The sequence below is a fragment of the Elephantulus edwardii genome, unplaced genomic scaffold (assembly GCF_000299155.1).
Source record: "Elephantulus edwardii isolate Elephantulus edwardi_28Jun2011 unplaced genomic scaffold, EleEdw1.0 scaffold00062, whole genome shotgun sequence".
Lineage (NCBI taxonomy): Eukaryota > Metazoa > Chordata > Mammalia > Macroscelidea > Macroscelididae > Elephantulus > Elephantulus edwardii.
The window spans coordinates 7842196-7863573 of NW_006399812.1; the positions used below are offsets into that span (position 1 = coordinate 7842196).

The 21378-nt window shown below is 40.7% G+C and overlaps 1 protein-coding gene across 1 annotated transcript in view; it reads left to right on the top strand.

Moving 5' to 3' along the window:
- Nucleotides 1-21378, top strand: part of VPS35 (vacuolar protein sorting 35 homolog (S. cerevisiae)) — a 43716-nt gene that overhangs the window by 6247 nt on the left and 16091 nt on the right. Inside the window, exons 2-8 of the mRNA XM_006887822.1 lie at nucleotides 4569-4667; nucleotides 8095-8191; nucleotides 10744-10867; nucleotides 11287-11469; nucleotides 15080-15293; nucleotides 16498-16581; nucleotides 19015-19124. Coding sequence (XP_006887884.1) covers nucleotides 4569-4667; nucleotides 8095-8191; nucleotides 10744-10867; nucleotides 11287-11469; nucleotides 15080-15293; nucleotides 16498-16581; nucleotides 19015-19124 — 911 coding nt within the window. The remainder of the gene's footprint in view (nucleotides 1-4568; nucleotides 4668-8094; nucleotides 8192-10743; nucleotides 10868-11286; nucleotides 11470-15079; nucleotides 15294-16497; nucleotides 16582-19014; nucleotides 19125-21378) is intronic.

A 21378-nucleotide genomic window follows, 5' to 3' on the forward strand; every position in this document is an offset into this window, starting at 1 on the left:
GCCTTTTTAAAATTAAATATATAATTAGAATATTGTAAGACTAGCATATTTATTCACTCAAAACAAAAATACCAGTCAAAACCAAAACCTCACAGCCATCTAGTCAATTTGAGTTCACAGACTCTATGTTGTTATCAGGCACTGTTGAGTCAAGTATGACTGACTCATAGTGACCCTGTCCTGTCCCTTGCTATCCTCATCATTTATTACACACTTGAGCCTATTGCTGCAGTCACTATGTCCTTCCACCTGGCATCTCTTTTGCTGTCCCTCCACCTTCCCAAACATGATGTCCCTTCCCCAGTGAATAGCCTCTTCTAGAAGTATTCCCAAAGTATGTGAGATGAAGTTTCACCATCCTTGCCTCCAAGAAGCACTCTGGCTGCACCTTCTCCAAGATGTATCTGTTCTTATCCTGTTCAGCGACCCTATGGATAAAACTGCCTGCTAGGATTCAAAAGTTGTGACTCTTGTGCAGCAGCTCAGCTCAGTTCAACTCATTGCTGTCAGTTGGAACTGATGTGTATCTGGCCTTTAAGCAGATTTCCAAGTCTGTAAATGGCTTGGTCGGAGATTGCCCATACTTCTCCCATGGTGGTGGATTTGAACTACTAGGGAGGTACCAGCCACCTTTGGGTTAGTGGTGTGACTCCCTACACACAGTGGGTACACCTCCAGAGCTCCCCTGGAGCAGCTAGTGGATTTGAATGGTTGACTTTGTCATTAGCGACCCAGCACTTTAACCACTGTGCCACCAAGGCAACAGTTAACTGTTAAGGAAGTGTCTATTATGAATCAGGTGTGCCAGGTCCCAAAGACATGAAAAAGACCAGCATTTCTAGTTATAATGCTGTTTTTATAATGCATGCAGTCATAGAGACAAAGCAGTGATTGTACAACATTAAGGAAACCAAAACCGAACTGCCTGCTATCAAGTCACTTTGGACTCACAGCAGTCCTCCATCAGGTTTCTGCAACTGTCAATCTTTTTTGAGGTGCAGTTGTCCATTATTATCTCACAAAATGGCTGGGCAATTTTGAACTGATAGCTTTTTAGTTAGCATCCCATCCCACAATATGTTATATCACCATAGCTCCAGCATAAGGGAAGACGTGGCTAATTCTGTGTAATGGGTGCATCTAATTTTGCATGTACGTTTTTGCTAGTGGCAAAGAGAAGTGAATGTGGATATGTTTTATTCGTTGTCCTTGTAAATATGTATCTTTTTAAATAATGAAAAGTAGGTACAGATGAAGAGGATCTTCCAGAGCTCTAGTGGCTTGGTGGTAAGGAATTGCGCTGTCAACTCAAAGGTTCAAATCCATCAGCTGCTCTGAATACCTGTGAAAGGGTCAGCTGTGGAGGGGTTCTGACTTGATAGGACACATTACCTTCAGTGGTATCAATTACTAATGATTTCTGTTACTTTATTTCAAGTAGTTTAGTTCTTTTTTTTTATTGGAAAAAACGTATTGGGGGTACAAGGAGGTGAGGGTTGGGGGCAGAAGGGTGAGGATGGGCAGGGATACAGTTGCAGAGCTGCAGAAATTGGTTGGTGGGGGGAGCAGGTGAAGGAAATGAAAAGGATCCAGTGGGGACCAGATGCTACAGGAAAATGACAAGCGTTTTCCAATGGTAATTAAATCAACTGTCTTATTGATTTGGGAACTGGATGCCAACTCTCTGGCTTCTGCATGCTGAACAGGGGTGTTGATGTGAAGGGGGAAAGGGAGGACACTTTATCACCTTACTGGTGATCTTGGGTTAAGGCTGCTTGCCTTCTTGTTCTGTTAAAAGATATTTTCCTGTAATTTGCTCCCCTCTGGACTGCAAAGTGTTTTCCCAGGTGGGTCCAGTGGGGATGGCTGGTTGAACCCATCCTCCTTTGCTTCTTTAGCTGGCAGTTGTATTTCCTTTTTGTCACTGGCACTGGGTTCGGGGTCAGGTCTGAAGTAAAACTCAGTGGTAAGGTTACCTATAGGAAAGGGAGCAAACCTAGAGAGAACAAACTTGTGAGTTACAAATAGAGGGGTTTTGGGGGTGTTGCTTTCAGGTTTACTGGGGGAGAGGGTGGCAGAAAGTAGCCTAGATAAAATTCTCTGGATACCCTAGGCATATTTTTTCCTACCCAGGGGACAGATGGTATAATCTGGGGACTGAGGAGCTCACCCTGAGGGCCATGATGGCTCGCCCCGAGCCGAGGGCCAAGGACAGCCCGCCCCAGGCAGAGGGCCGTGACGGCTCGTCCGAGCCGAGGGCTGAGGACAGCCCGCCCTGGGCAGAGGGCCGTGATGGCTCGCCCCGAGTCGAGGGCCAAGGACAGCCCGCCCCGGGCAGAGGGCCGTGATGGCTCGCCCTGAGCCGAGGGCCGAGGACAGCCCGTCCCGAGCAGGGCGGCATCCCCAATGGGCTGACTGGTACACTCCCTCTCTAATTGCTCCCACCCCAATCTGGTCCCCTCACCTGATCAAGGACTGTGTGGCCATGGACAGCGTCTCCAATTCCAGCACCCCCACTTCCCCCCCCCAATAAGTGGTCATACTATAATTTGAAGTAGGTGTCACTGCCTTCCCCCTTTATAGATGGTAAAGGGAATCTGAGAATTGTGAACAGGCTCCCCCCAGGTCTACACAGCTTTTGGCAGAAGCATTCAACAGATCAAAATACGTGGTGCATTTAGGATGTCAGTCCTTTTGGACATGCTGCCACTGTTAAGTGTCATCAAGTAGACAACTCACAGTGACTTTCAACAATCCATTGTATAGGTGATCATCTCTGGTTTTCCAGGGAAACCCGAACCTGTAGGCGGTGGGGTGCACGTTCCCCCCATGGGCAGTGGGGCGCGCGCCCTATCTTCCATGTGGGCGGCTGGTGGGCGCGCACCACCCCCCAGTGTGGGCAACTGGTGGGCGCTCGCCATCTCCCGTGCGTCATCTCCCATGCGGGTGACCAGTGGGCGTGTATCATCTCGTGTGCGGGAAGCCGGTGAGCGACATCCCCCAGCGCGGGTGGGCAACCGTCGGGTGCACGTCATCTCATGTGCGGGCAGCCGGTGGGGGTGGGTGTGCGCCATCCCCCAGCACGGGCGGCCAGTGGGCGTACATCATCTCGCACGCAGACGACTGGTGGGCACTCATCATCTCCTGCGCGTCATCTCCCACGCGGGTGGCCGGCTGGTGCGTGTCATCTTGTGCGCGGGCAGCCAGCAGGCACCATCTCCCTGCGCAGGTGGCCACCAGGCACGTACCATCTTCTGCATGGGTGGCTGGCAGGCGCGAGCCATCTCCCGAGTGTCATCTCCCACACGGGCGGCTGGCAGGTGTGCGTCATCTCATGTGCAGGCAGCAGGCGGGGCATATCATCCCCCAGCGCAGGTGGCCGGCAGGTGCACACCATCCCCCTGCCCGGGCGGCTGCTGGGTGAGTGCCATTTTTCAAGTGGGCGGCCAGTGGGCGCAAGCCATCTCCCGAGCATCATCTCCTGCACGGGTGGCTGGTGGTCGCACTTCATCTCGTGCACGGGAGGCCAGTGGCCGCCCACTTCCCCTGCCACTGCCATCTTGGCTCCAAGAATTCTCCCCAGAACCAGTTCACTTTGCCACAGTGTGGCGGCTCTGCTGCACCAGTCCTGGGGAGGCCCCGTGCCCACTCTCCATCTGGGTGAGGGATTCCATAGGTTCCAGCTGTGGGAGCGTCATGAAGCTGTGGCTGCAGTGCGGCGCAGTGCGGGCTCTGCGGGAGGGGGTTGGGAGCTGTGGCACTCACCCATTCTTCATTGCGAATCCTTGAATTCCTGTTGTTGAGCCTCAATCCTCACTGAAGACCAGTCATCAGCTGTTTAACTGTTCAATTATCGATAAACAGAAGTCTGTAGGAGGCCATAGTGCTCCTGTTCCAAGTGGTCTGCTGCTCCTGCAGCTCACCACCTTGTCTCTGCCTCCGCCGCCATCTTGATTTCCAGTAGTTCTTTTTTTTTTCTTCTTCTTTTTTCTTTTGTTTCTATTATTTTGTGTGTGTGTACCATCAGGTCAGATCTGACTGGTACAGGAGGAGATTTTTCCTCCTCCAGCAGAGCATCTGGTGGATTCGAACCAAGTTTAGTTCTTAAGAAGAAAAAAAGTCTTCTGTTAAGCCAGTCTAAGACTGGACTAAGCACAGATGAAAAGTAATCCTGACAAAAAGCTTTTAGAGATTTGGGTTAGGCGATATCTGTCAGAAGAATTTGATTTGTTAGATGACTGTTTCAGTTTGTGTCTAGAGCTTATAAACAAAGTATAGACAGTCATAAACTACTGCCACTTGGGTTTTTGAAGTTACCCTGCCACAACAGTGCTATGTTTCTGAATGCTATTAATTTTGGTCACTGGGCATAGTGCAGAGCTGTTGAAAATTGATGTATAAGTTTGAGATGTAGAACTAGAAGAGAAATGGGTTTAAGGTGTAGAATTGAGAAGAGCCTTCTGAAAGCTTAGGAGAAAGGCTGTGGCTAGAACTGTAGAAATAATAGTGTTAGCTAGATAAGAGCTCTAATGACATTGATGGAAGTTGTTATGTTGTTTCTTTTTCAGCCTACAACACAGCAGTCACCTCAGGATGAGCAGGAAAAGCTTTTGGATGAAGCTATACAGGCTGTGAAGGTCCAGTCATTTCAGATGAAAAGATGCCTGGTAAGAGTTAAAATACAGGCGTATAATTGCAGCTTAACTAAGGAAGCAATGCATGTTTTCTGAAATCGTGTAGTGCTGCTGTAAAGAACTACCACTATACAACTTCAGAAAAGAACGCCCCTGTTTCCACTGACATCTGTCTTGAGTGCTCATTCCCCTCAAATGCTAGGCAAAGCACTTTCAGCAGATAGCTATATTATATTTCCTAACTGGTTAACACTGACATATTTCAGCAAGTTCCATATGATAAAGAACCAGTGGTGATGAGGAAAGAAGTTCAATCTGCATTGAAAGCTTTGGTAAAAAAATAAGACTCAGGAATTTATGAAGTACCAGTTGACATGTTTTAACTAACATTCAGTTCTGGACGTGCTCACTAGTCTATAATAGGAAATTTGTAACACAGCTACCTAGTCAAGTGACTGAAAAAAAAATCTGTATTTGTTTCCATTTCTAAGAAAGGTACTATGAATATGGAACCAAAAGATGAACAGAATGTGGAGATTATTGAACAATATCATTGATACCAAATACAAGCAAAATATTGCTGAAGATAATCCAGAAATGCTAAAACAGGCCATGGCTTCAGGGATATTATTGCTAATGTTGCAAAATGTATCCTGGCTGGAAGCTGAGAATTCCAGAAGATTGTTTGTGTTTTATTGATTGTGACTTTGTGGATCAGAATATGGCTAACATTGATAAGAATAGGAATTAAAAAAAAAAAAAAGAATAGGAATTCACAACAATTAATTTATGCTTATATGAAATCTATACCTAGGCCCGAGAAGTTGTTGTCCAAACAGTTTAAAATCAAGAAGGGTATGTGTTAGGTTGTATCCTTTCTCTGTATCTGTTCAATCTGTATGCTGAGAAAATTGTTCATTTGAGAAGGAGGGAGACTCATCAGTAACCTGCATTATGCAGATGACACAACCTTGCTTGCTGAAAGTGAGGAGGACTTGAAGCACTTGTTACAGAAGATCAAAGACTACAACCTTCAATATGAGATACATCTCAATGTCAAGAAAACAAAGATTCTTCACTGGACCAATAGAAAACATTATGATAGATGGAGAAAAGTTTGAAACTGTCAACAACTTCATCTTACTTGAATCACCAGTTAACACCTTTCATACCCAGTAGTCAGGAAATCAGGAGACATACTGCACTGGCAGTCTGCAGTTAGGAACCTCTCCAAGTTATTAAGGAGTAATGATGTCAGTTTGAGCGCTAAGGTATGTCTGATTCAGGCCATGGTTTTTCCAATCACTTGCTCTGCATCTGAGAGCTGGACAATGAATAAGGATGACAAAAGAAGAGTTGATGATTTTGAGCTGTGGTGTTGGCTAAGAGTATTGAACATCCCGTGAACGGCTGAAGAATAAATATATGTCTTGGAAAGGGTACAGCCAGAGTGCTTTTTGGAGATGAAGATGATAAGGATTTATCTCATATACTTTGTCCGTATTGCTAGGAGAGGCTGTTCCTTGGAGAGGGACATGATTCTTGGAAAGGTAGATGTTAGGTCTTCACACTGGACATAAGGCCAAGGACTCAGGGAAGGGACCAGAGAAAGAAAGGAAGGCAAAGAAGCTTTTATTAAGGGGTCTCCGGGCATGATTCTTTGATCTGCAGAGAGAAAAAGGCGTGGATTAGGGCAGGTTGTATAGTAAGGGTCTTTAGGGGGAGAAATCCCATTGTGGCTTAAGGAGGGGAGAGTGGGGCACCCCATGGTAGTTTAATCAGATGAGGGAAGCTGTTCACTCCCTTTGTTGACATGTTGACAGTCCTTGAATCCTTTGTTCTCCCTTTAACCTTGGTCCCAGGCTGACAGTAGAGTGTTGGCGAAGAAGAGAGGAAGACCCTCAACCAGGTAGATAGAGTGATTGCCACAATGGTCTCTAATGTGTCAGGAAGTGTGAGAATCCACAAGGTAGGACAAGGCTCAGATCTGTTGTTCATGATGTCACTATGGGTCATACTTGACTCGATGGCACATAACAGCAGCCACCACCACAGGACCAAAAGGCAGCATTATGATAGGTGGAGAAAGGATTAACGCTGTCAGTGATTTTATCTTTCTTGTATCCACAATCAGTACCTGTGGTACCAACAGTCGGGAATTGGATTGGCAAGTCTGCTATAAGGTACTTCTCCAAAATACTGAAGAGCAGTGATGTCAGTTTGAAAACTAAAGTGTTCCTGATATAGGCCATGGTCTTCTCAGTCACCTACTGTGCATTAGAGAGCTGGACCGTGAATCAGAATGACAGAAGCAATTGATGCCTTTGAGTATGGTGCTGGAGGAGAGTACTGAATATTCCATGGACTGCCAAAAGAACAAAATGCACCTTGGAGAAGGTACCGACAAAGTGCTTCTTGGAGACATTGTGTCGCATACTTTGGGCTTTTAGCTAGGAGAGTCTATTCCTTGAAAAGGGACATCATGGTTGAGAAGGTGGAAAAGTTCAATGAGGTAGATTGATAAAGTGACTATGATACTGGGCTCAAGTGTGTCAGGGATGAAAAGGATGGCGCAGGATAGGACAGGGTTCAGATCTGTTGTTCATTGGGTTGCTATGAGTTGTGTCCAACTCAGTGGCACTTAATTACCACTACCCTAGAGTGTAGGTTCTACTCAAGTTCCTTGAGTACAAGAGACTTTGCCTTTATTTGCATATCTCTGTCTTATCATCACACCAATGTCTGACTTGAATTAATACCTTCATTCATTCTCTATCCCTAAGCCTGTGTGGTACTTGACATATATTGAGTATCCAATAAATACTTATTGAATAAATGGATTTAAATAGTATTTCTGTTGGAATTATTCAGCTATTCCCCCCCCCCCAATACTGGAGAACCCTGTATTTCCATCCTTATTACCTGTATTTATTGCAGAAATAGCTTAGAAGAATTAAACTTAATATATTGTTTTAGAAGAATTAAACTTAATATATTGTTTTAAAATGAGTTCTCATGGCCTAAGGCAAGAAGCTGTGCTGCAGTCCCAAAGGGATGCACTTCACTACCACTAGCTCCTCTGCAGAAGAAGCATGAGCTTTCTCAACTGCATCTGAAAACCCACAGGATGGTCAGCTGTGGGTTGGTTCCAACCCTATAATACGTAACAACTTTACTGTAGTAGGTTAAGTGTGAATTTATAGAGTTTTATCATTCTTAGTGAAAAGATAAGAGGAATCTTGCAGCACCCGCTGTGTAAGACTTGATAATTTCTGCATTCCTCATCAGAAATCATGCATGTTTGGGGTTTTTCCCTGTAAAGAATCAAATTTGTGCATATGTGTGTGGTTTAAAAGTACAAATAGGTTAAAGCTCTGTGATAAATCATGTGGTGAGTTCATGTAACTGGTTTAAATCTCATTTGAATTACACATTCTCATCAATTCTCTTGTTTCTATAGGACAAAAACAAGCTTATGGATGCACTGAAACATGCTTCAAATATGCTTGGTGAACTCCGGACATCCATGCTGTCACCGAAGAGCTACTATGAGCTTTGTATCTTTTAGAGTAGACATATGGACCATACTTAGCTTTTGATAGGCCTTTCTTGTTGATTATGAAAATATTCAAGAGTCATATTACTCTTTACTGGGTTTTTTTTTTAACCAAAAGCTGTTTCTCTATGCAGATATGCTATGACAAAAAGAAAAATGTACTCTTTTTTCCTTTTTAAAAAAATTTCTTTTTATTTTGGTTTGCATACAAAATTCTTACACACTGTTTCATTCATATACATTGTGTTTTACACATTCGTACATTCACATTGTGTTTCATAAGATTATTCCCATACATTGTGGGGTTTTTGTATTTTAAAAAAAAAATTTATATTGATTTGCATACCAAGTTCATATGCATTGTGTTTCATACAGTTATTCCCATTTATTATGTTTTAGGAAATTAATCACCACTGAACTATGCCCACCACTACCCTGTCTTTCCAGATCCCTGCTAGATCTTTCCCATTTCCTTACCTCCCACACTCAAAATGTGCAGCCCTCTGATTTCCCCTTTGCCCATCATCACCCCTCTGCTCCCTCCCAATCCCCACTTGGATCCCCACACATGTTTTACTAGCTATCTTTCTATTTTTACAATAGCGGTCTTATCCTTTACTCTTATGTATTTAAGTATTTATCCTTATGAGACTTGAGCTCATTCACTCAGATTAATGCTCTCTCAAGTTATGTAGTAATTTTCAGAATTGTTGCTCCTGAGTGCTGCATAGTATTCCATCATTTGAATGTACCACTGTTTCTCAATCCATTTGATTGAGGTTGGACATTTGGGCTAGAAAATTTACTTTTAAATAAACTATATTTGGCTTATTGGTGAGGAGTTGTGCTGTCAGTGCAAACACTTGTGGTTTGACTTCATGAACTGCTCCTTAGAAAGTGGGCCATCTCCAGCAGTGACATTACTTCCCCTGAAAACCCCCACTGGAGGGTCAGCTTTGGGTCAGTTCCAACTCAGTGGTACACAACAACAACTTTTTTTTTTTAAATTTTTTATTATTTTTGTGTGAGTGTACCGTCAAATCAGATCTGACTGGTACAGGAGGAGATTGACCCTCCTTCCCCGGCAGAGCATCTGGTGGATTCGAACTGTGTGCCTCTGCGATTGTAGTTGCAGCTCCTTACCACTAGGCCACCAGAGCTCCCCAACAACAACAACAACATTTTTTTTAAGAAAGAAATTGTTTCATTGTGTACATTGCTTTTTCCCCACCACCACCACCCGCAGACTCTACAACCCCATGATTTGCCCCCTCCACGTTTAGCCCCCTGCCCCCTCCCTTTTCTCCTTTAGATATCTATACTGGTTTTCCTTCTGTTTTTACCATAATGGTCTTAATGCAGTATTTGTTCTTATGCACCTGAATTAGTTCATTCAATGTAATGCTCCCTAGCCTCTCCCATGTTATACAGTATTTTCAAAATCATTGTTTCTGAGTGTGGCATAGGATTCCGTTATGTGAATGTACTGCAGTTTCTCAATCTAGTCATTTGTTGAATAATGCTGCTGTGAACATCAATGTACAAATTTCCGTTTGTGTTTGAGTTCTGTTTTCCTTGCAGTACATTCCTAACAATGGTGTAGCGAGGCTGGGTCATATGGGATCTCTATGTTCGGCTTTTTGAGGACATGCCCTACTGCCTTCCAGAGAAGTTGTACCATTTTACAATCCCACTAACAATGCTTGAGAGTCCTAATCTCTCTCCATCCTCTCCAACATTTATTGCTTGCTGTCCTGTTAAACTTTGTGCTTCTTGTGATGGTGGTGGTGTACCTTCAAATCAGAACCCACCCATAGCAGACCTACTAGTGGGTTATCAAAGGCAATTAATCACACTGGAGGAGACTGCCCATCCTCCTTCCACTGCCTGGGATGAGGCGATATCTCATTGTGATTTTGATTTGCATCTCTCTTATTGCCAGTGATTTTGAGCATTTCTTCATGTGACTGTTGGTCATCCAAATGTCTTCCTCTGTGAAAGGTCTTTCCATATATTTTGCCCATTTGGTAATTGGATTATCAGACTTTCTTTTGGAGACCCTGTAGGATTCTGTAAACTTTCATTATGATACCCTTGTCTGATTCCTTTGCCAAGTGATTTTCTCCAGTCAGTTGGTTTCCTTTTCCTATTAGAAAAAGTTTTTGATGCACACAGGGGCTTAATCTTTAGAACAATCTTGATAACAATAGCATCTTTACAATGGGATGGGCTACTCTTACTTACATTGCAGCTTTCAGAACCTTCGTGAAGGGCATTGAGTCTGCCAGGCAGTTTGCTCTTTAATGATTATATAATGTCATGAAGAAGGAACTCTAAAATGGAAAAGAATTATTTTGCTGTTTATAAGCCCTTAGCACTTGTCTGATGATGGACAAGTGCTGTTTTTCTTTGCTCTTGATTTTATCTGTTGTGTTTCAAAGTAAAGAAAAATCCAGTTGAAATTTTGTCTCCTCTTAAATACGCCCTTTAAAAGGATTGGATTTTGACGTATCTGTCTAAAAATTTCTTTGTAGTCCTTAATCGTGATTAAAGACATGGCTATTTCTGATGAGCTGCAGTACTTGGAGGTCTACTTGACAGAAGAATTTGCTAAAGGAAGGAAAGTAGCAGATCTCTATGAACTTGTACAGTATGCTGGAAACATTATCCCAAGGCTGTAAGTGATTAAAGGTCTCAAGACTTGGTGTTCCTTTCTTGAAAACTTGAACCATTTTATTGATTTTAAGTATTCGTTATCCAGTTGAGATTAATATTATATTACTTTTCTTTTGTATTTTAGAGTGACATTTCTTTTTTATATGAATATTTGAGCAATTTTAGAAATAGACTAAAAAGCACATGCGATTTTAATGTCCTGACTGCCAAAAAAATTAATGACTGTTAGCCACTTAAAGATGAGAGTGAAATAGATGTTTATTCAAGTCACTAAGTGTGCTGTATTTTAAATCAGATGGTATTTTCTTCATTTCACAGGAGAATACATGATTCCTGCCTAATTATTTTTTTAGTTTGTTTAGACAGTCTTGCTTTTGAAGATTTTCTTTCTAATTAAATGTTTATTCCTAATTCTTCTAGTTATCTTTTGATCACAGTTGGAGTTGTATATGTTAAGTCATTTCCTCAGTCCAGAAAAGATATTTTGAAAGATTTGGTCGAAATGTGCCGTGGTGTTCAGCATCCCTTACGGGGGCTGTTTCTTCGAAATTACCTGCTTCAGTGTACCAGAAACATCTTACCTGATGAAGGAGAGCCAACAGAGTAAGTGATTTTTCTTTCTTGATTATAGTTGTGATATTATCTTCATCGTTGGTGTTATGTGCCGTACAGTTGGAGCCAACTCACAGCTGATCCTCCAGCAGGTTTTCTGAGCCTGTAAATCACATGGGAGGAGTTGCCCATCTTTCTGCTGCAGAGCATCTAGTTGATTTGAACCATATGCCTTTGGGATTGCAGTGCAAGTTCTTACCACTAGGCCATCAGAGCTCCCTTTCTTTGTTGCTGTGAAGTGCTGTTGAGTTGCTTGTGACTCATAGTGACCCCGTGTGCAACAGCTCTGAACCCTGCTGTATCCTGATCCAAGCTTATTGTCTCTGACACGCCTACCCCCATTATCCCAGTCACTGAATCAATCCATCTCATCAAAGATCTTCCTTTTTTTTTAAAAAAAAATTGTTTTAATTGAGATTTTAATGAAAGTTTATAGAGAACTTGGATTTCCACACATTCATTGTTGCACATTTTCCTCATTACCCACCCCAGTTCACTTTCTTTTGGGGGAAAAAAATTTCTTTGTTGCACAATTCCCCCCCCCTTTGTTTCAATGCAATATACATTATTTATATCCTCTTTTCTTAATTTTCTCCAACCCCCATGTCAGTCTTATAACAGTGGTCCTTTTGTGACTGAGGTATTTCACTCAGTATAATGTCCTCCAGGGTCACCCATTTCATGTAATAATTTATGAATTCCCTGTTTTTCAGTGCTGCATAGCATTCCATTGTGTAAATATACCACAGCTTCTCTATTCATTCGTTTGTTGATGGGCACTTTTATTATTTCCAACTCTTTGCTCTTGTGAACAATGCAGCAGTAAACATAGGTGTGCATATATCTGTTTGGGCAGCAGTTCTGATTTCTTTAGGGTATATTCCCAGTAGTGGAATTGCAGGATCAAATGGTATTTCTTCTATTTCCAGCTTTTTGAGAAAGTGCCATACTGCCTTCCATAATGGTTGCACTATTTTAAATTCCCACCAACCATGAATAAGGGTTCCAGTTTCTCCACAACCTCTCAGCATTTGTTGTTTGCTGCTCTGTTGAATTTTGCAATTGTTTCTGGGGTGAGATGATATCTCATAGTTTTGGATCTCTCTTGGAGTTAGGGATTTTAGACATTTCTTCATGTGTTAGTTTGCCATCTGAATGTCTTCTTTGGTGAAGTATCTGTTCATATCCTGTGCCCATTTTGCAACTGGATTGTTGTAGAGGGGTCTGCCTTCCTCCACCCTCCCAAGCATGATGTCCTTCTCCAAGAACTGGTCCTTCCTTGCAACATGCCCAAAGTATGTCAGACGGAGCTTTAGAATCTTTGTCTCTGAGGAGTAGACTGGTCTCACCCTCTCCAGGACAGATCTGTTTATTTTCCTAGCAGTTCATAGTATATTCAGTACTCTTCTTCACTGCCACAGCTCAAAGACATCAATTCTCCTTTTGTCATCGCTAGTCATTGTCTAGCTTTCTGATGCATAGCAAGTAATTGTAAAGACCATGGCCTGGATTAGGTGCACCTTAGTTTCCAGACTGACGTTGTTGCTCTTCAGTACTCTGGAGAGGTCCCTGACAGCAGACTGTCCCAATGCAATTCATCTTTTGATTTCCTGTCTGCTGGTACTAAGAGTGTTGATTATGGAGCCAAACAAACTGAAGTTGTTAACAATCTCAAAAACTAAAGAAATATAAAGAAAAAAATAAGTATCAGTCATTCTCCTATCCACAGTTAGCCATTGGTAGCTTTTTATGTATATACTTATTTTGTTACATGTTAGTATACTGGTCAGTGTAGGAGGGAGCTGTGGTGACCTGTTGGGTAAGAACATATGCTGTCAACCCAAAGGCAGATGATTTGAATCTGCCAGCTGCCCTGCCCTCATCTCATGTGATTTACAGTCTCTAGAAACCTTCTGGAGTCAGCTGTGAGTCAGTTCTGACTCAGTGACACATAACTATAGTAATATGTGTTGTTGACAAAATGTACTGCAATGCAAATATGCCTGCTAATTTATATATCGCATTAAAACCACTTCATAAAACAGGGAGTGCTGGTGGCATCTATAGAGAGTGATGCTGCTAGCCCAAAGATAGCAGCTCTCTGACAGTTTGAATCTCCCACCCCCTCTAAGGGAGAGAGGTATGGGCCGTCTCCTCTTGTGTTTTACAGAATCCGAAAACTCCAACCTAAGGGAAATAATTTTGAATTGTCTTTATTTAACACTAGATTGCCAGAGCTCACATATTTAAAATAATTTAACACATTTTTTTTTGTTACAGTAAATGTTTGAAAGCCTGGAAGCAGGAGTGGCATCCACTTCCGAAATGGGTTGCCTCCGGAAACTCTATGTACGAAAAGTGCTCAGGCCTTTTGTTCATAGGGTCGCTGTGAGTCATCTGTGACTCGACAGCACCTAACAACACAATAACAACAAATGTTTGAAAATGTGGCTTTTTAAATTAGTTAAAATTTTGAAAATTTTTTTTGTGATGACATAATGAATAACTACATCTGTGTGCTGGTCAGCTTACATTTTGCTTCTTTATCAGTGTTTGTATTTATCCGGGGTTTTTAAAAATATTTGCTACCATGAATAGAAACTATTAATAATTTATACAGACGATTAAATTATTAATTAAAAAAATAAAAAAGCCAGGGTTACCATAAGATGGTGACGAGATTGAGATAGTTAACAGTTTTGGTTTGCTTGGTTCCACAGTCAACGCTCTTGGTAACAGCAGCCAGGAAATCAGGAGACGAATTGCATTGGGAAAGTCAGCTGTGAGGGACCTCTCAAAAGTACTGAAGTGCAGTGACGTCAGGCTGGAGACTAAGGTGCACCTGATCCGCTATAGTCTTTGCAATTAGTGCTATGCATCAGGGAGTTGGACAGTGAATAGGGATGATAGAAAGAGAGTTGATGCGTTTGAGCTGTGGTGCTGGGGAAGAGTGTTCAATATACCATGGACTGCTAGGAGAACATGGGGAAGAGTGTTCAATATACCATGGACTGCTAGGAGAACAAACAGGTTTGTCCTAAAGAGGGTGAAGCCAGAACACTCCTTGGAGTCAAGGATTCTGAAGCTTTGTCTGACATACTTTGGGCATGTTGCAAGGAGGGACTGATCCTTGGAGAGGGACATCATGTTTGGGAGAGTGGAGGGATGGCGCAGGAGAGGAAGACCCTCGATGAGATGGATCGATTCTGTGAGTGAAGTGGTGAGAATGAGTGTGTCTAAGACGGCGAGCTTGGCGCAGAATAGAACGGCGTTTAGGGCTCTTGTACATAGGGTCGCTATGAGTTGCAAGTGACTTGATGGCAGGCATGTAGTAACAACCACCACCACCATAAGAGAAAATCATATTGGCCCATTGAAGGGATTTTGGAAAGGATGTTTGTCCCTTCAAACTTGTATGTTCTATCCCTGGTGTTTTTCCTCTTGAGTCTCTTACCCTTAAAATGTAATACTGAGCCAAATAATGTTGAAAGGGACATTAGTAAAACATTGATGTGTACTGAGACTAGAAGGAAATCCAAGCAGAGAGAGTGAGTAAAAATTTAAATAACATAATAAGGATTTTCTGATTGTGTTTTTGCAGTGAAGAAACAACTGGTGACATCAGTGACTCCATGGATTTTGTACTACTCAACTTCGCAGAAATGAACAAGCTCTGGGTGCGAATGCAGCATCAGGGACATAGCCGAGACAGAGAAAAAAGAGAACGAGAAAGACAAGAACTGAGGATTTTAGTGGGAACAAATTTGGTGCGCCTCAGTCAGCTGGAAGGTGTAAATGTGGAACGTTATAAACAGGTTCATATCTTTTTACTTTTCTGATAGGCATTTATTTATTACAGTGTCCATTGTCTGTTTCTTATATAGTGAGATATAAATTGAAACCTGAGTTTTAAAAACTTAAATATTTTTGTTAGGTAGATTACACAGAAAATTATTTTCCTGAAAACTCAGTATTGTCAAGATAGTAGTTGTCCTCAAATTCATTTATAAACTTGATGTAATCCTAGTGAAAATTCTAGTTTTGTTTTGTGTTATTAATAAGCTGATTCTAAAATTCTTATGAAAAAGCATAGAACTCAAAATAGCCAAAACAGTTTTGAGAAAAACAAAATATTAGGACATAATATTAGGACACTCACACAACCTGAAAAGCTGCAGTAATATAGTATGGTGTTAGTAAAATAAAAACCACAGAAATCACAGGACGAGAATAAAAGCATTCATCAATAAGCTTTTTCTGTAAAGGACCAGACAGTAAATATTTTGTCTTTTAAGTATATTAATTTGTCACGTCTACTCTGCCCTGCAGGTGTAGTGTAAATTCAGCTGTATACAATTAAAAAGCACCGACACGACCATCAACAATATGGAAATGGATGGATGCTACTGTATTCTAATAAAACTTTATTTTACAAACATTTGGCACAGGGGCATGTGGTTCTCTGCTGTAGAAGGAGGGGCAATCTCCTCCTAGACCTGTAAGATCCTATTCCACAGCACACGCACAAAAAAATATTAAAAACAAAAAACAATTGGCTAGGTTTTTTAAGATCTTTGAATAGACAGTCCATATTAGACCTTCATATTATTGATTAGTTATTTTTGACAAAGATACAAAGACGAACGTCCCACAAATAGTGGATACATTAATATAAAAAAAAACCAAACCTTTCTCTCATCCTTTACATCATGTGTAAAAACTCATAAATGGATCATAGTCCTAAAAATAAATGTTTAGAGAAAAAGATATAGGATCTTGGGTTGGGCCATAATTTCTTAAATTGTAAAAATAAACACAAAGCATAAATGAAAATAACAGTATACTTCTTAAATTACTTATACTGAAAAGAAATCCCATATTTTGAATTGAAAGATTTGTAAAAGTTTAATCTGGAAGTGTATGAGAAAAATCGAAAATGTGATTTATAATAATTCAAATATGTGATTATAGGAACCTCTTTGAATATTTATAATTTAACTCAAATTGTTGTTCCTTTAGATTGTTTTAACTGGCATACTGGAGCAAGTTGTGAATTGTAGGGATGCTTTGGCTCAAGAATATCTCATGGAGTGTATTATTCAGGTAGGTGGGAGTATCTGCTTCTTACTATCTGGTTTTAGTATCTGGTTTTTAATCACGGGAATCCATTTTACCTTTTGTTAGTTTTCAGTGTTTTGGAAAAATCTTGATAAAGAAGAAAACTTGCGTTCAAAAATAAAAATTTTTTTTTCTTTCTTCAAGTAATAACTTGGTTTTATTTTACCCTGTAAATGTTGGAAGGGGTAATACTCTTGAGTTTTCTAGGTCTCATTAACTTTAGATTTATTGTTAGACAAACTTTTATTGGTGAGATATTTCCATTTGGGCCTAGGTTTGGGCCTACGTTTCTTGAAGTGAAGAGTGATGGACAATTGATTCTTGTTATTTATAGTCATTGTGATCTATAAAGTTGTCGTAGATACTGAATTGGTGAATACTGAGCCATTTATCCTAGGAAAAATATGTACATTTAGGTTCCTGCACACACATTTTTGTTAACTGATGAGTACATGACCATTTTATGTGTGTTTTTGTTTAGAAGTACTTTGTTCAATATACAGAGCCTTGTTGGCATGTTTTCACTGAAAGTATGTTTGTTCTGTATTAACTGAAAGATCAGGGGTTTTGATCCCTCGCTGCTCAAAGAAAGAAAGACGGGCATTCTCATCCACAAGGACTTAGAGTCTTGGAAACCCCAAGGAGGGTCCCTGCAAGCTGGAATCTGCTTGATGGCATTGGGTTTTATTTAGTATATATTACTGATTCATTAACATTGAACTCTTGCCAGCATCAAAATTAGCAAACATACGTATTTTCTGTAAGGCACATTGCAGCCCTATTTTTAGGAACTTTATCTAACATTCAGCAAGAAGTTTGAGGATTATTTTAAACAATGAAATCACCAACAAAAAGTCTAAAAATGCAAAAAATGTGGCACTGACCAAGTAGACCATGAACAAGATACTTGTTCACCATTGTTGTTGTGTTCTGTAGAGTTGGAACCTACCCATAGCTGATCCTTCAGTGGCTTTTTAGAGGGAGTTATTGCACAGGAGGAGATGGTCCAGCTTTTTCCTGTACAGCAACTGGTGGATCTGAACCATGTACCTTTGGGTTGCCAGTCCAACTCCTTACCACTCAACAATTTGTTCACAATTTGTTGTTGTAGTTGTGTACCATTGAGTCAGAACTGACCCAGGGGAGCAGAAACAGAGTGAAGGGAGTTCTTGTGGCCTACTGGCAAGAAGCTGCACTGCAGTTCTCAAGGTGTGCAGTTTGAATCCACCTGGTAGATGCTCTGCTGGAAAAGGAGGGGCAATCTCTTCCTATGCCAGTGGGATCCAATTTGATCATACACACTAAGGGAAAAGAGAAAGTGTTTACCCTCTCCAATATCACCTGGAATCATGTGCATATCAAGTTTGTTGCCATTCTGTGTAGCCATAAATGACCACAGTAGTGCAGCAAGGACTAATTTTGACGTTACAATTAAATTTTAGTGAGGAGGCAAATTTACAAATATGGAATCTGAATAATTAGGCCCAACTATAGTACAGTCTTCAATATAGGTTACACCTCAACATCAAGAAAACAAAAATATTCACCTCCAGGTCAGTAGGCAACTTCATGATAGATGGAGAAGAGAGAGAAATTGTTGTTAATTTGTCTTGCTTGGATCCATAATCAACACCCGTGACACCAGCATCCAGGAAATCAGAAGATACCAATGTGCTGACTGAAAAACAAAGATGTCAGTTTGAAATCTAAGGTGCACCTGATCGAAATTGTGATCTTTTCAGTTACTTACTATATATCTGAAAGTGGGACAGTGAATAAAGATGACAGAGAAGAATTGATGTCTTTGAGCTGTGATGCTGAAGAAGAGTACTGAATATGCCATGGACTGCCTGGACGAGCATGATGTCTTGGAAAAGGTGCAACCAGATAAGGAGAGTGAAACTTGATCTCACATATCTAGAAGAAGCTAGTCCGTGGAAAAGGACATTCTATTTGAAAAGGTGGAGGGTCCATGAAGGAGAGGAAGACCCTCAACAGGATGGATTGACACAGTGACTGTGAGAGTGGACTCCTGTGTATCATAGGTGAAGAGGATGGTACAGGATAGGGAGTGTTCACATCCATTGTTTACCGGGTTGCCAGGAGGTGTAGATGACTTGACAGCACTTAACAACAATAGTACCATGTAGTTGTGTAAAATCTAAATTTTTCGCTAATAAGAAATACTTGAAATGAGTCTAGGACATTTTATGAAGTACTTCTGCTGTATTGATCAATTTTGGGTTTAGTTTTCTTTTTGGTCTGTTTTTTTTTTTTCTTTATTATTTTTTGTGTGTACCGTCAAATCGGATCTGACTGGTCCAGGAGGAGATTGCCCCTCCTTCTCCAGCAGAGCATCTGGTCGATTTAAACCATGTACCGCTGGGATTTATCGATTGGTTTTTATCTTATTTTCAGGTTTTCCCTGATGAATTTCACCTTCAGACTTTGAATCCTTTTCTTCGGGCCTGCGCTGAGTTACACCAAAATGTAAATGTGAAAAACATAATCATTGCTTTAATTGATAGGTAAGAATTTCCATCATTGTGTTCTGACTTGGGAGTAATGAATTGTAAACATTTTCCTGGATCTTTACTATATAAGTGTAGTATAGTTAAAATTGTACTATAAATAACCAACTTCAGTTGATGTGATTGTGGTGCTTGACTAGCTTGACATGGGTTCCCTGTAATTGTGCAGAAGGCATGTAGATAAATGAGGATTTTTCAATCCAGATATCATCAAAGAGCAAAAGTTTACCCTGTTGAAAGTTATTTTCCAGTGTAAACTGGGATCAAGAATGTTTAAGTGATCACTCTATAATTGGAACAATTTCTATTTCTTTTTAATCAACGAACTTAATTATTTTAAAAACATTTAGTTGAAAGTTTATGAAGAAAGTTAGTTTTCTTAACAGTTCTGGAGCCGGACAACTCTCTAAATGTAATCACCAAGAAAATGTCCACGGTGCACACATTAAACTTGAATTCTTCCTTCTATTAAATAAGAATAGCAAAACGGGGATTGAGGCCTTCCTATGCAAGAAATGAAAGAGTGTATTAGAGGAAATACTTTGCAAAGGGAGACATTGGAGAGGCAAGGTGTCCCTAGCCCTTGACTCATTTACCAGAGGAGGAGGAGATCCTTTGAAAGGCCCTAGAGGTGGGCAAAAGATACCGTTGTTATTTGTGGTTATAAGGGTTAAACTCAATGAAAGATAATTGTTTATTTGTGAAAAGAGGGGAATCATTTGTGATTGGCCTATGTGGGAGGGATTAGGATAATTACTAGGATATTAAGAATGGGCATATGAGAGGGCAGTCATTGGGAAAGGACATCACACGTGGAAAGATAGAGGGTCAGCGAGGGAGACGAAGACCCACAACGAGATGGACTGACACAGATGAAGATGGGACAGGATAGGGCAGGGTTCACATCTGCTGGTCATAGGGTTCCTGTGAGTCCTAGTCGATAAAACTAGCTCGAACAACAACTGTACAGATGTTGATAAGTTCCTAAAAAACTATTTGGAGATCTTTGGTTTGGGGCAGATGTTGTCCTTTGGATTGTTCTGAGGAGCAGAATCTTCTTGGGCCCTATTTGGTTTTTGTTTTGTTTTTTTTTCTTGGGCCCTATTTGTATAGACCTATCTGTTACTTAGCTGGAAAGTGGCTTCTGGGAATGTCTTCAGTTTCAAATGAGAAAGTTTCCTCAGGCCAGTAGTCTCGGGGATTCTTTTAGTCTGTTTTCTGACCAAAAAACTCTTCCTTTTTTCCCTTTGAATTTTGTTCTGCATTTTTTCAACCTTTCTAATTAGGGCCTTCTGCTTTGTTACTGGTTAGAGAGGTTGACTGTAGTCGCCAGGCACCATTTCATTCTTCTGGTTTTAGTTTAGAGGAAGTGTGGCTTTTGTTTTTCTTCATTCTCCTGTGCTCCGGTGGTGAGAGACTGATTATTGCTTCTTAGATGGCCATTCACAAGCATTTAAGACTCCAGACAGTCACTTAACAGAGAAGAAGGTAGAACATTCTCTTTATAACCTATTTAGTCAGTTGGCCTAGATAGATGCCCCTTGAGGCTAGACCGTGTCTTAAACAAGAATTTTTAAATATCAAATATGTTTAGTAAATCCCCTTTAAGTTTCATTTATTTAGCTGTTGATCTTAGTGAACTAAAGGCATAAAACTTGGCATTTGATAACAAATGATTGCCAATAATGGTCACCCTGCCAAGTCTGCCAAGGTGTGTCCTGCTTTGGAGCTCCACGTCCCTGTCATTGTGAAATCAGAAACCCAAGGGAAGATTTGTTTCTGTATATAACTTTTGTTATCATTCAAAGGTATAATTAACCTATTAGTTTTAAAGTCTGAGACTTTATACAACAGAATTATTTTAATTACCAGCTTACTCCTAATCAGCCAGAGTTCCATGCTACCTGGGCCTACGCTTAAAGGAATCTTTTTCACTGTTTTTAATCATGTTTTATGTCTTGCCACCTAGCTAACCTTTTTCAGTGATTCTCAGTTGATGACAAATTGTGGATGTAATAGTTTATCATTACAGCAAGGATTGAGGCAGATATTCTTTTCAGTAGTTTAAAATGTGGGAAATAAGAGTAGCTTTACTTTGAAACTAGTATTGTAAACTTTTTGATAGCAAAAAACAATTATCTTTAGTCTGTTTTTCTAGAAATTTTAAAACTACTGCATCCTACAGATTAATTATGGCTATTGTCATCTTCAAAAAAATCTGCCCTTTCTGTTAGTTTGCGTGTGTTCTGTT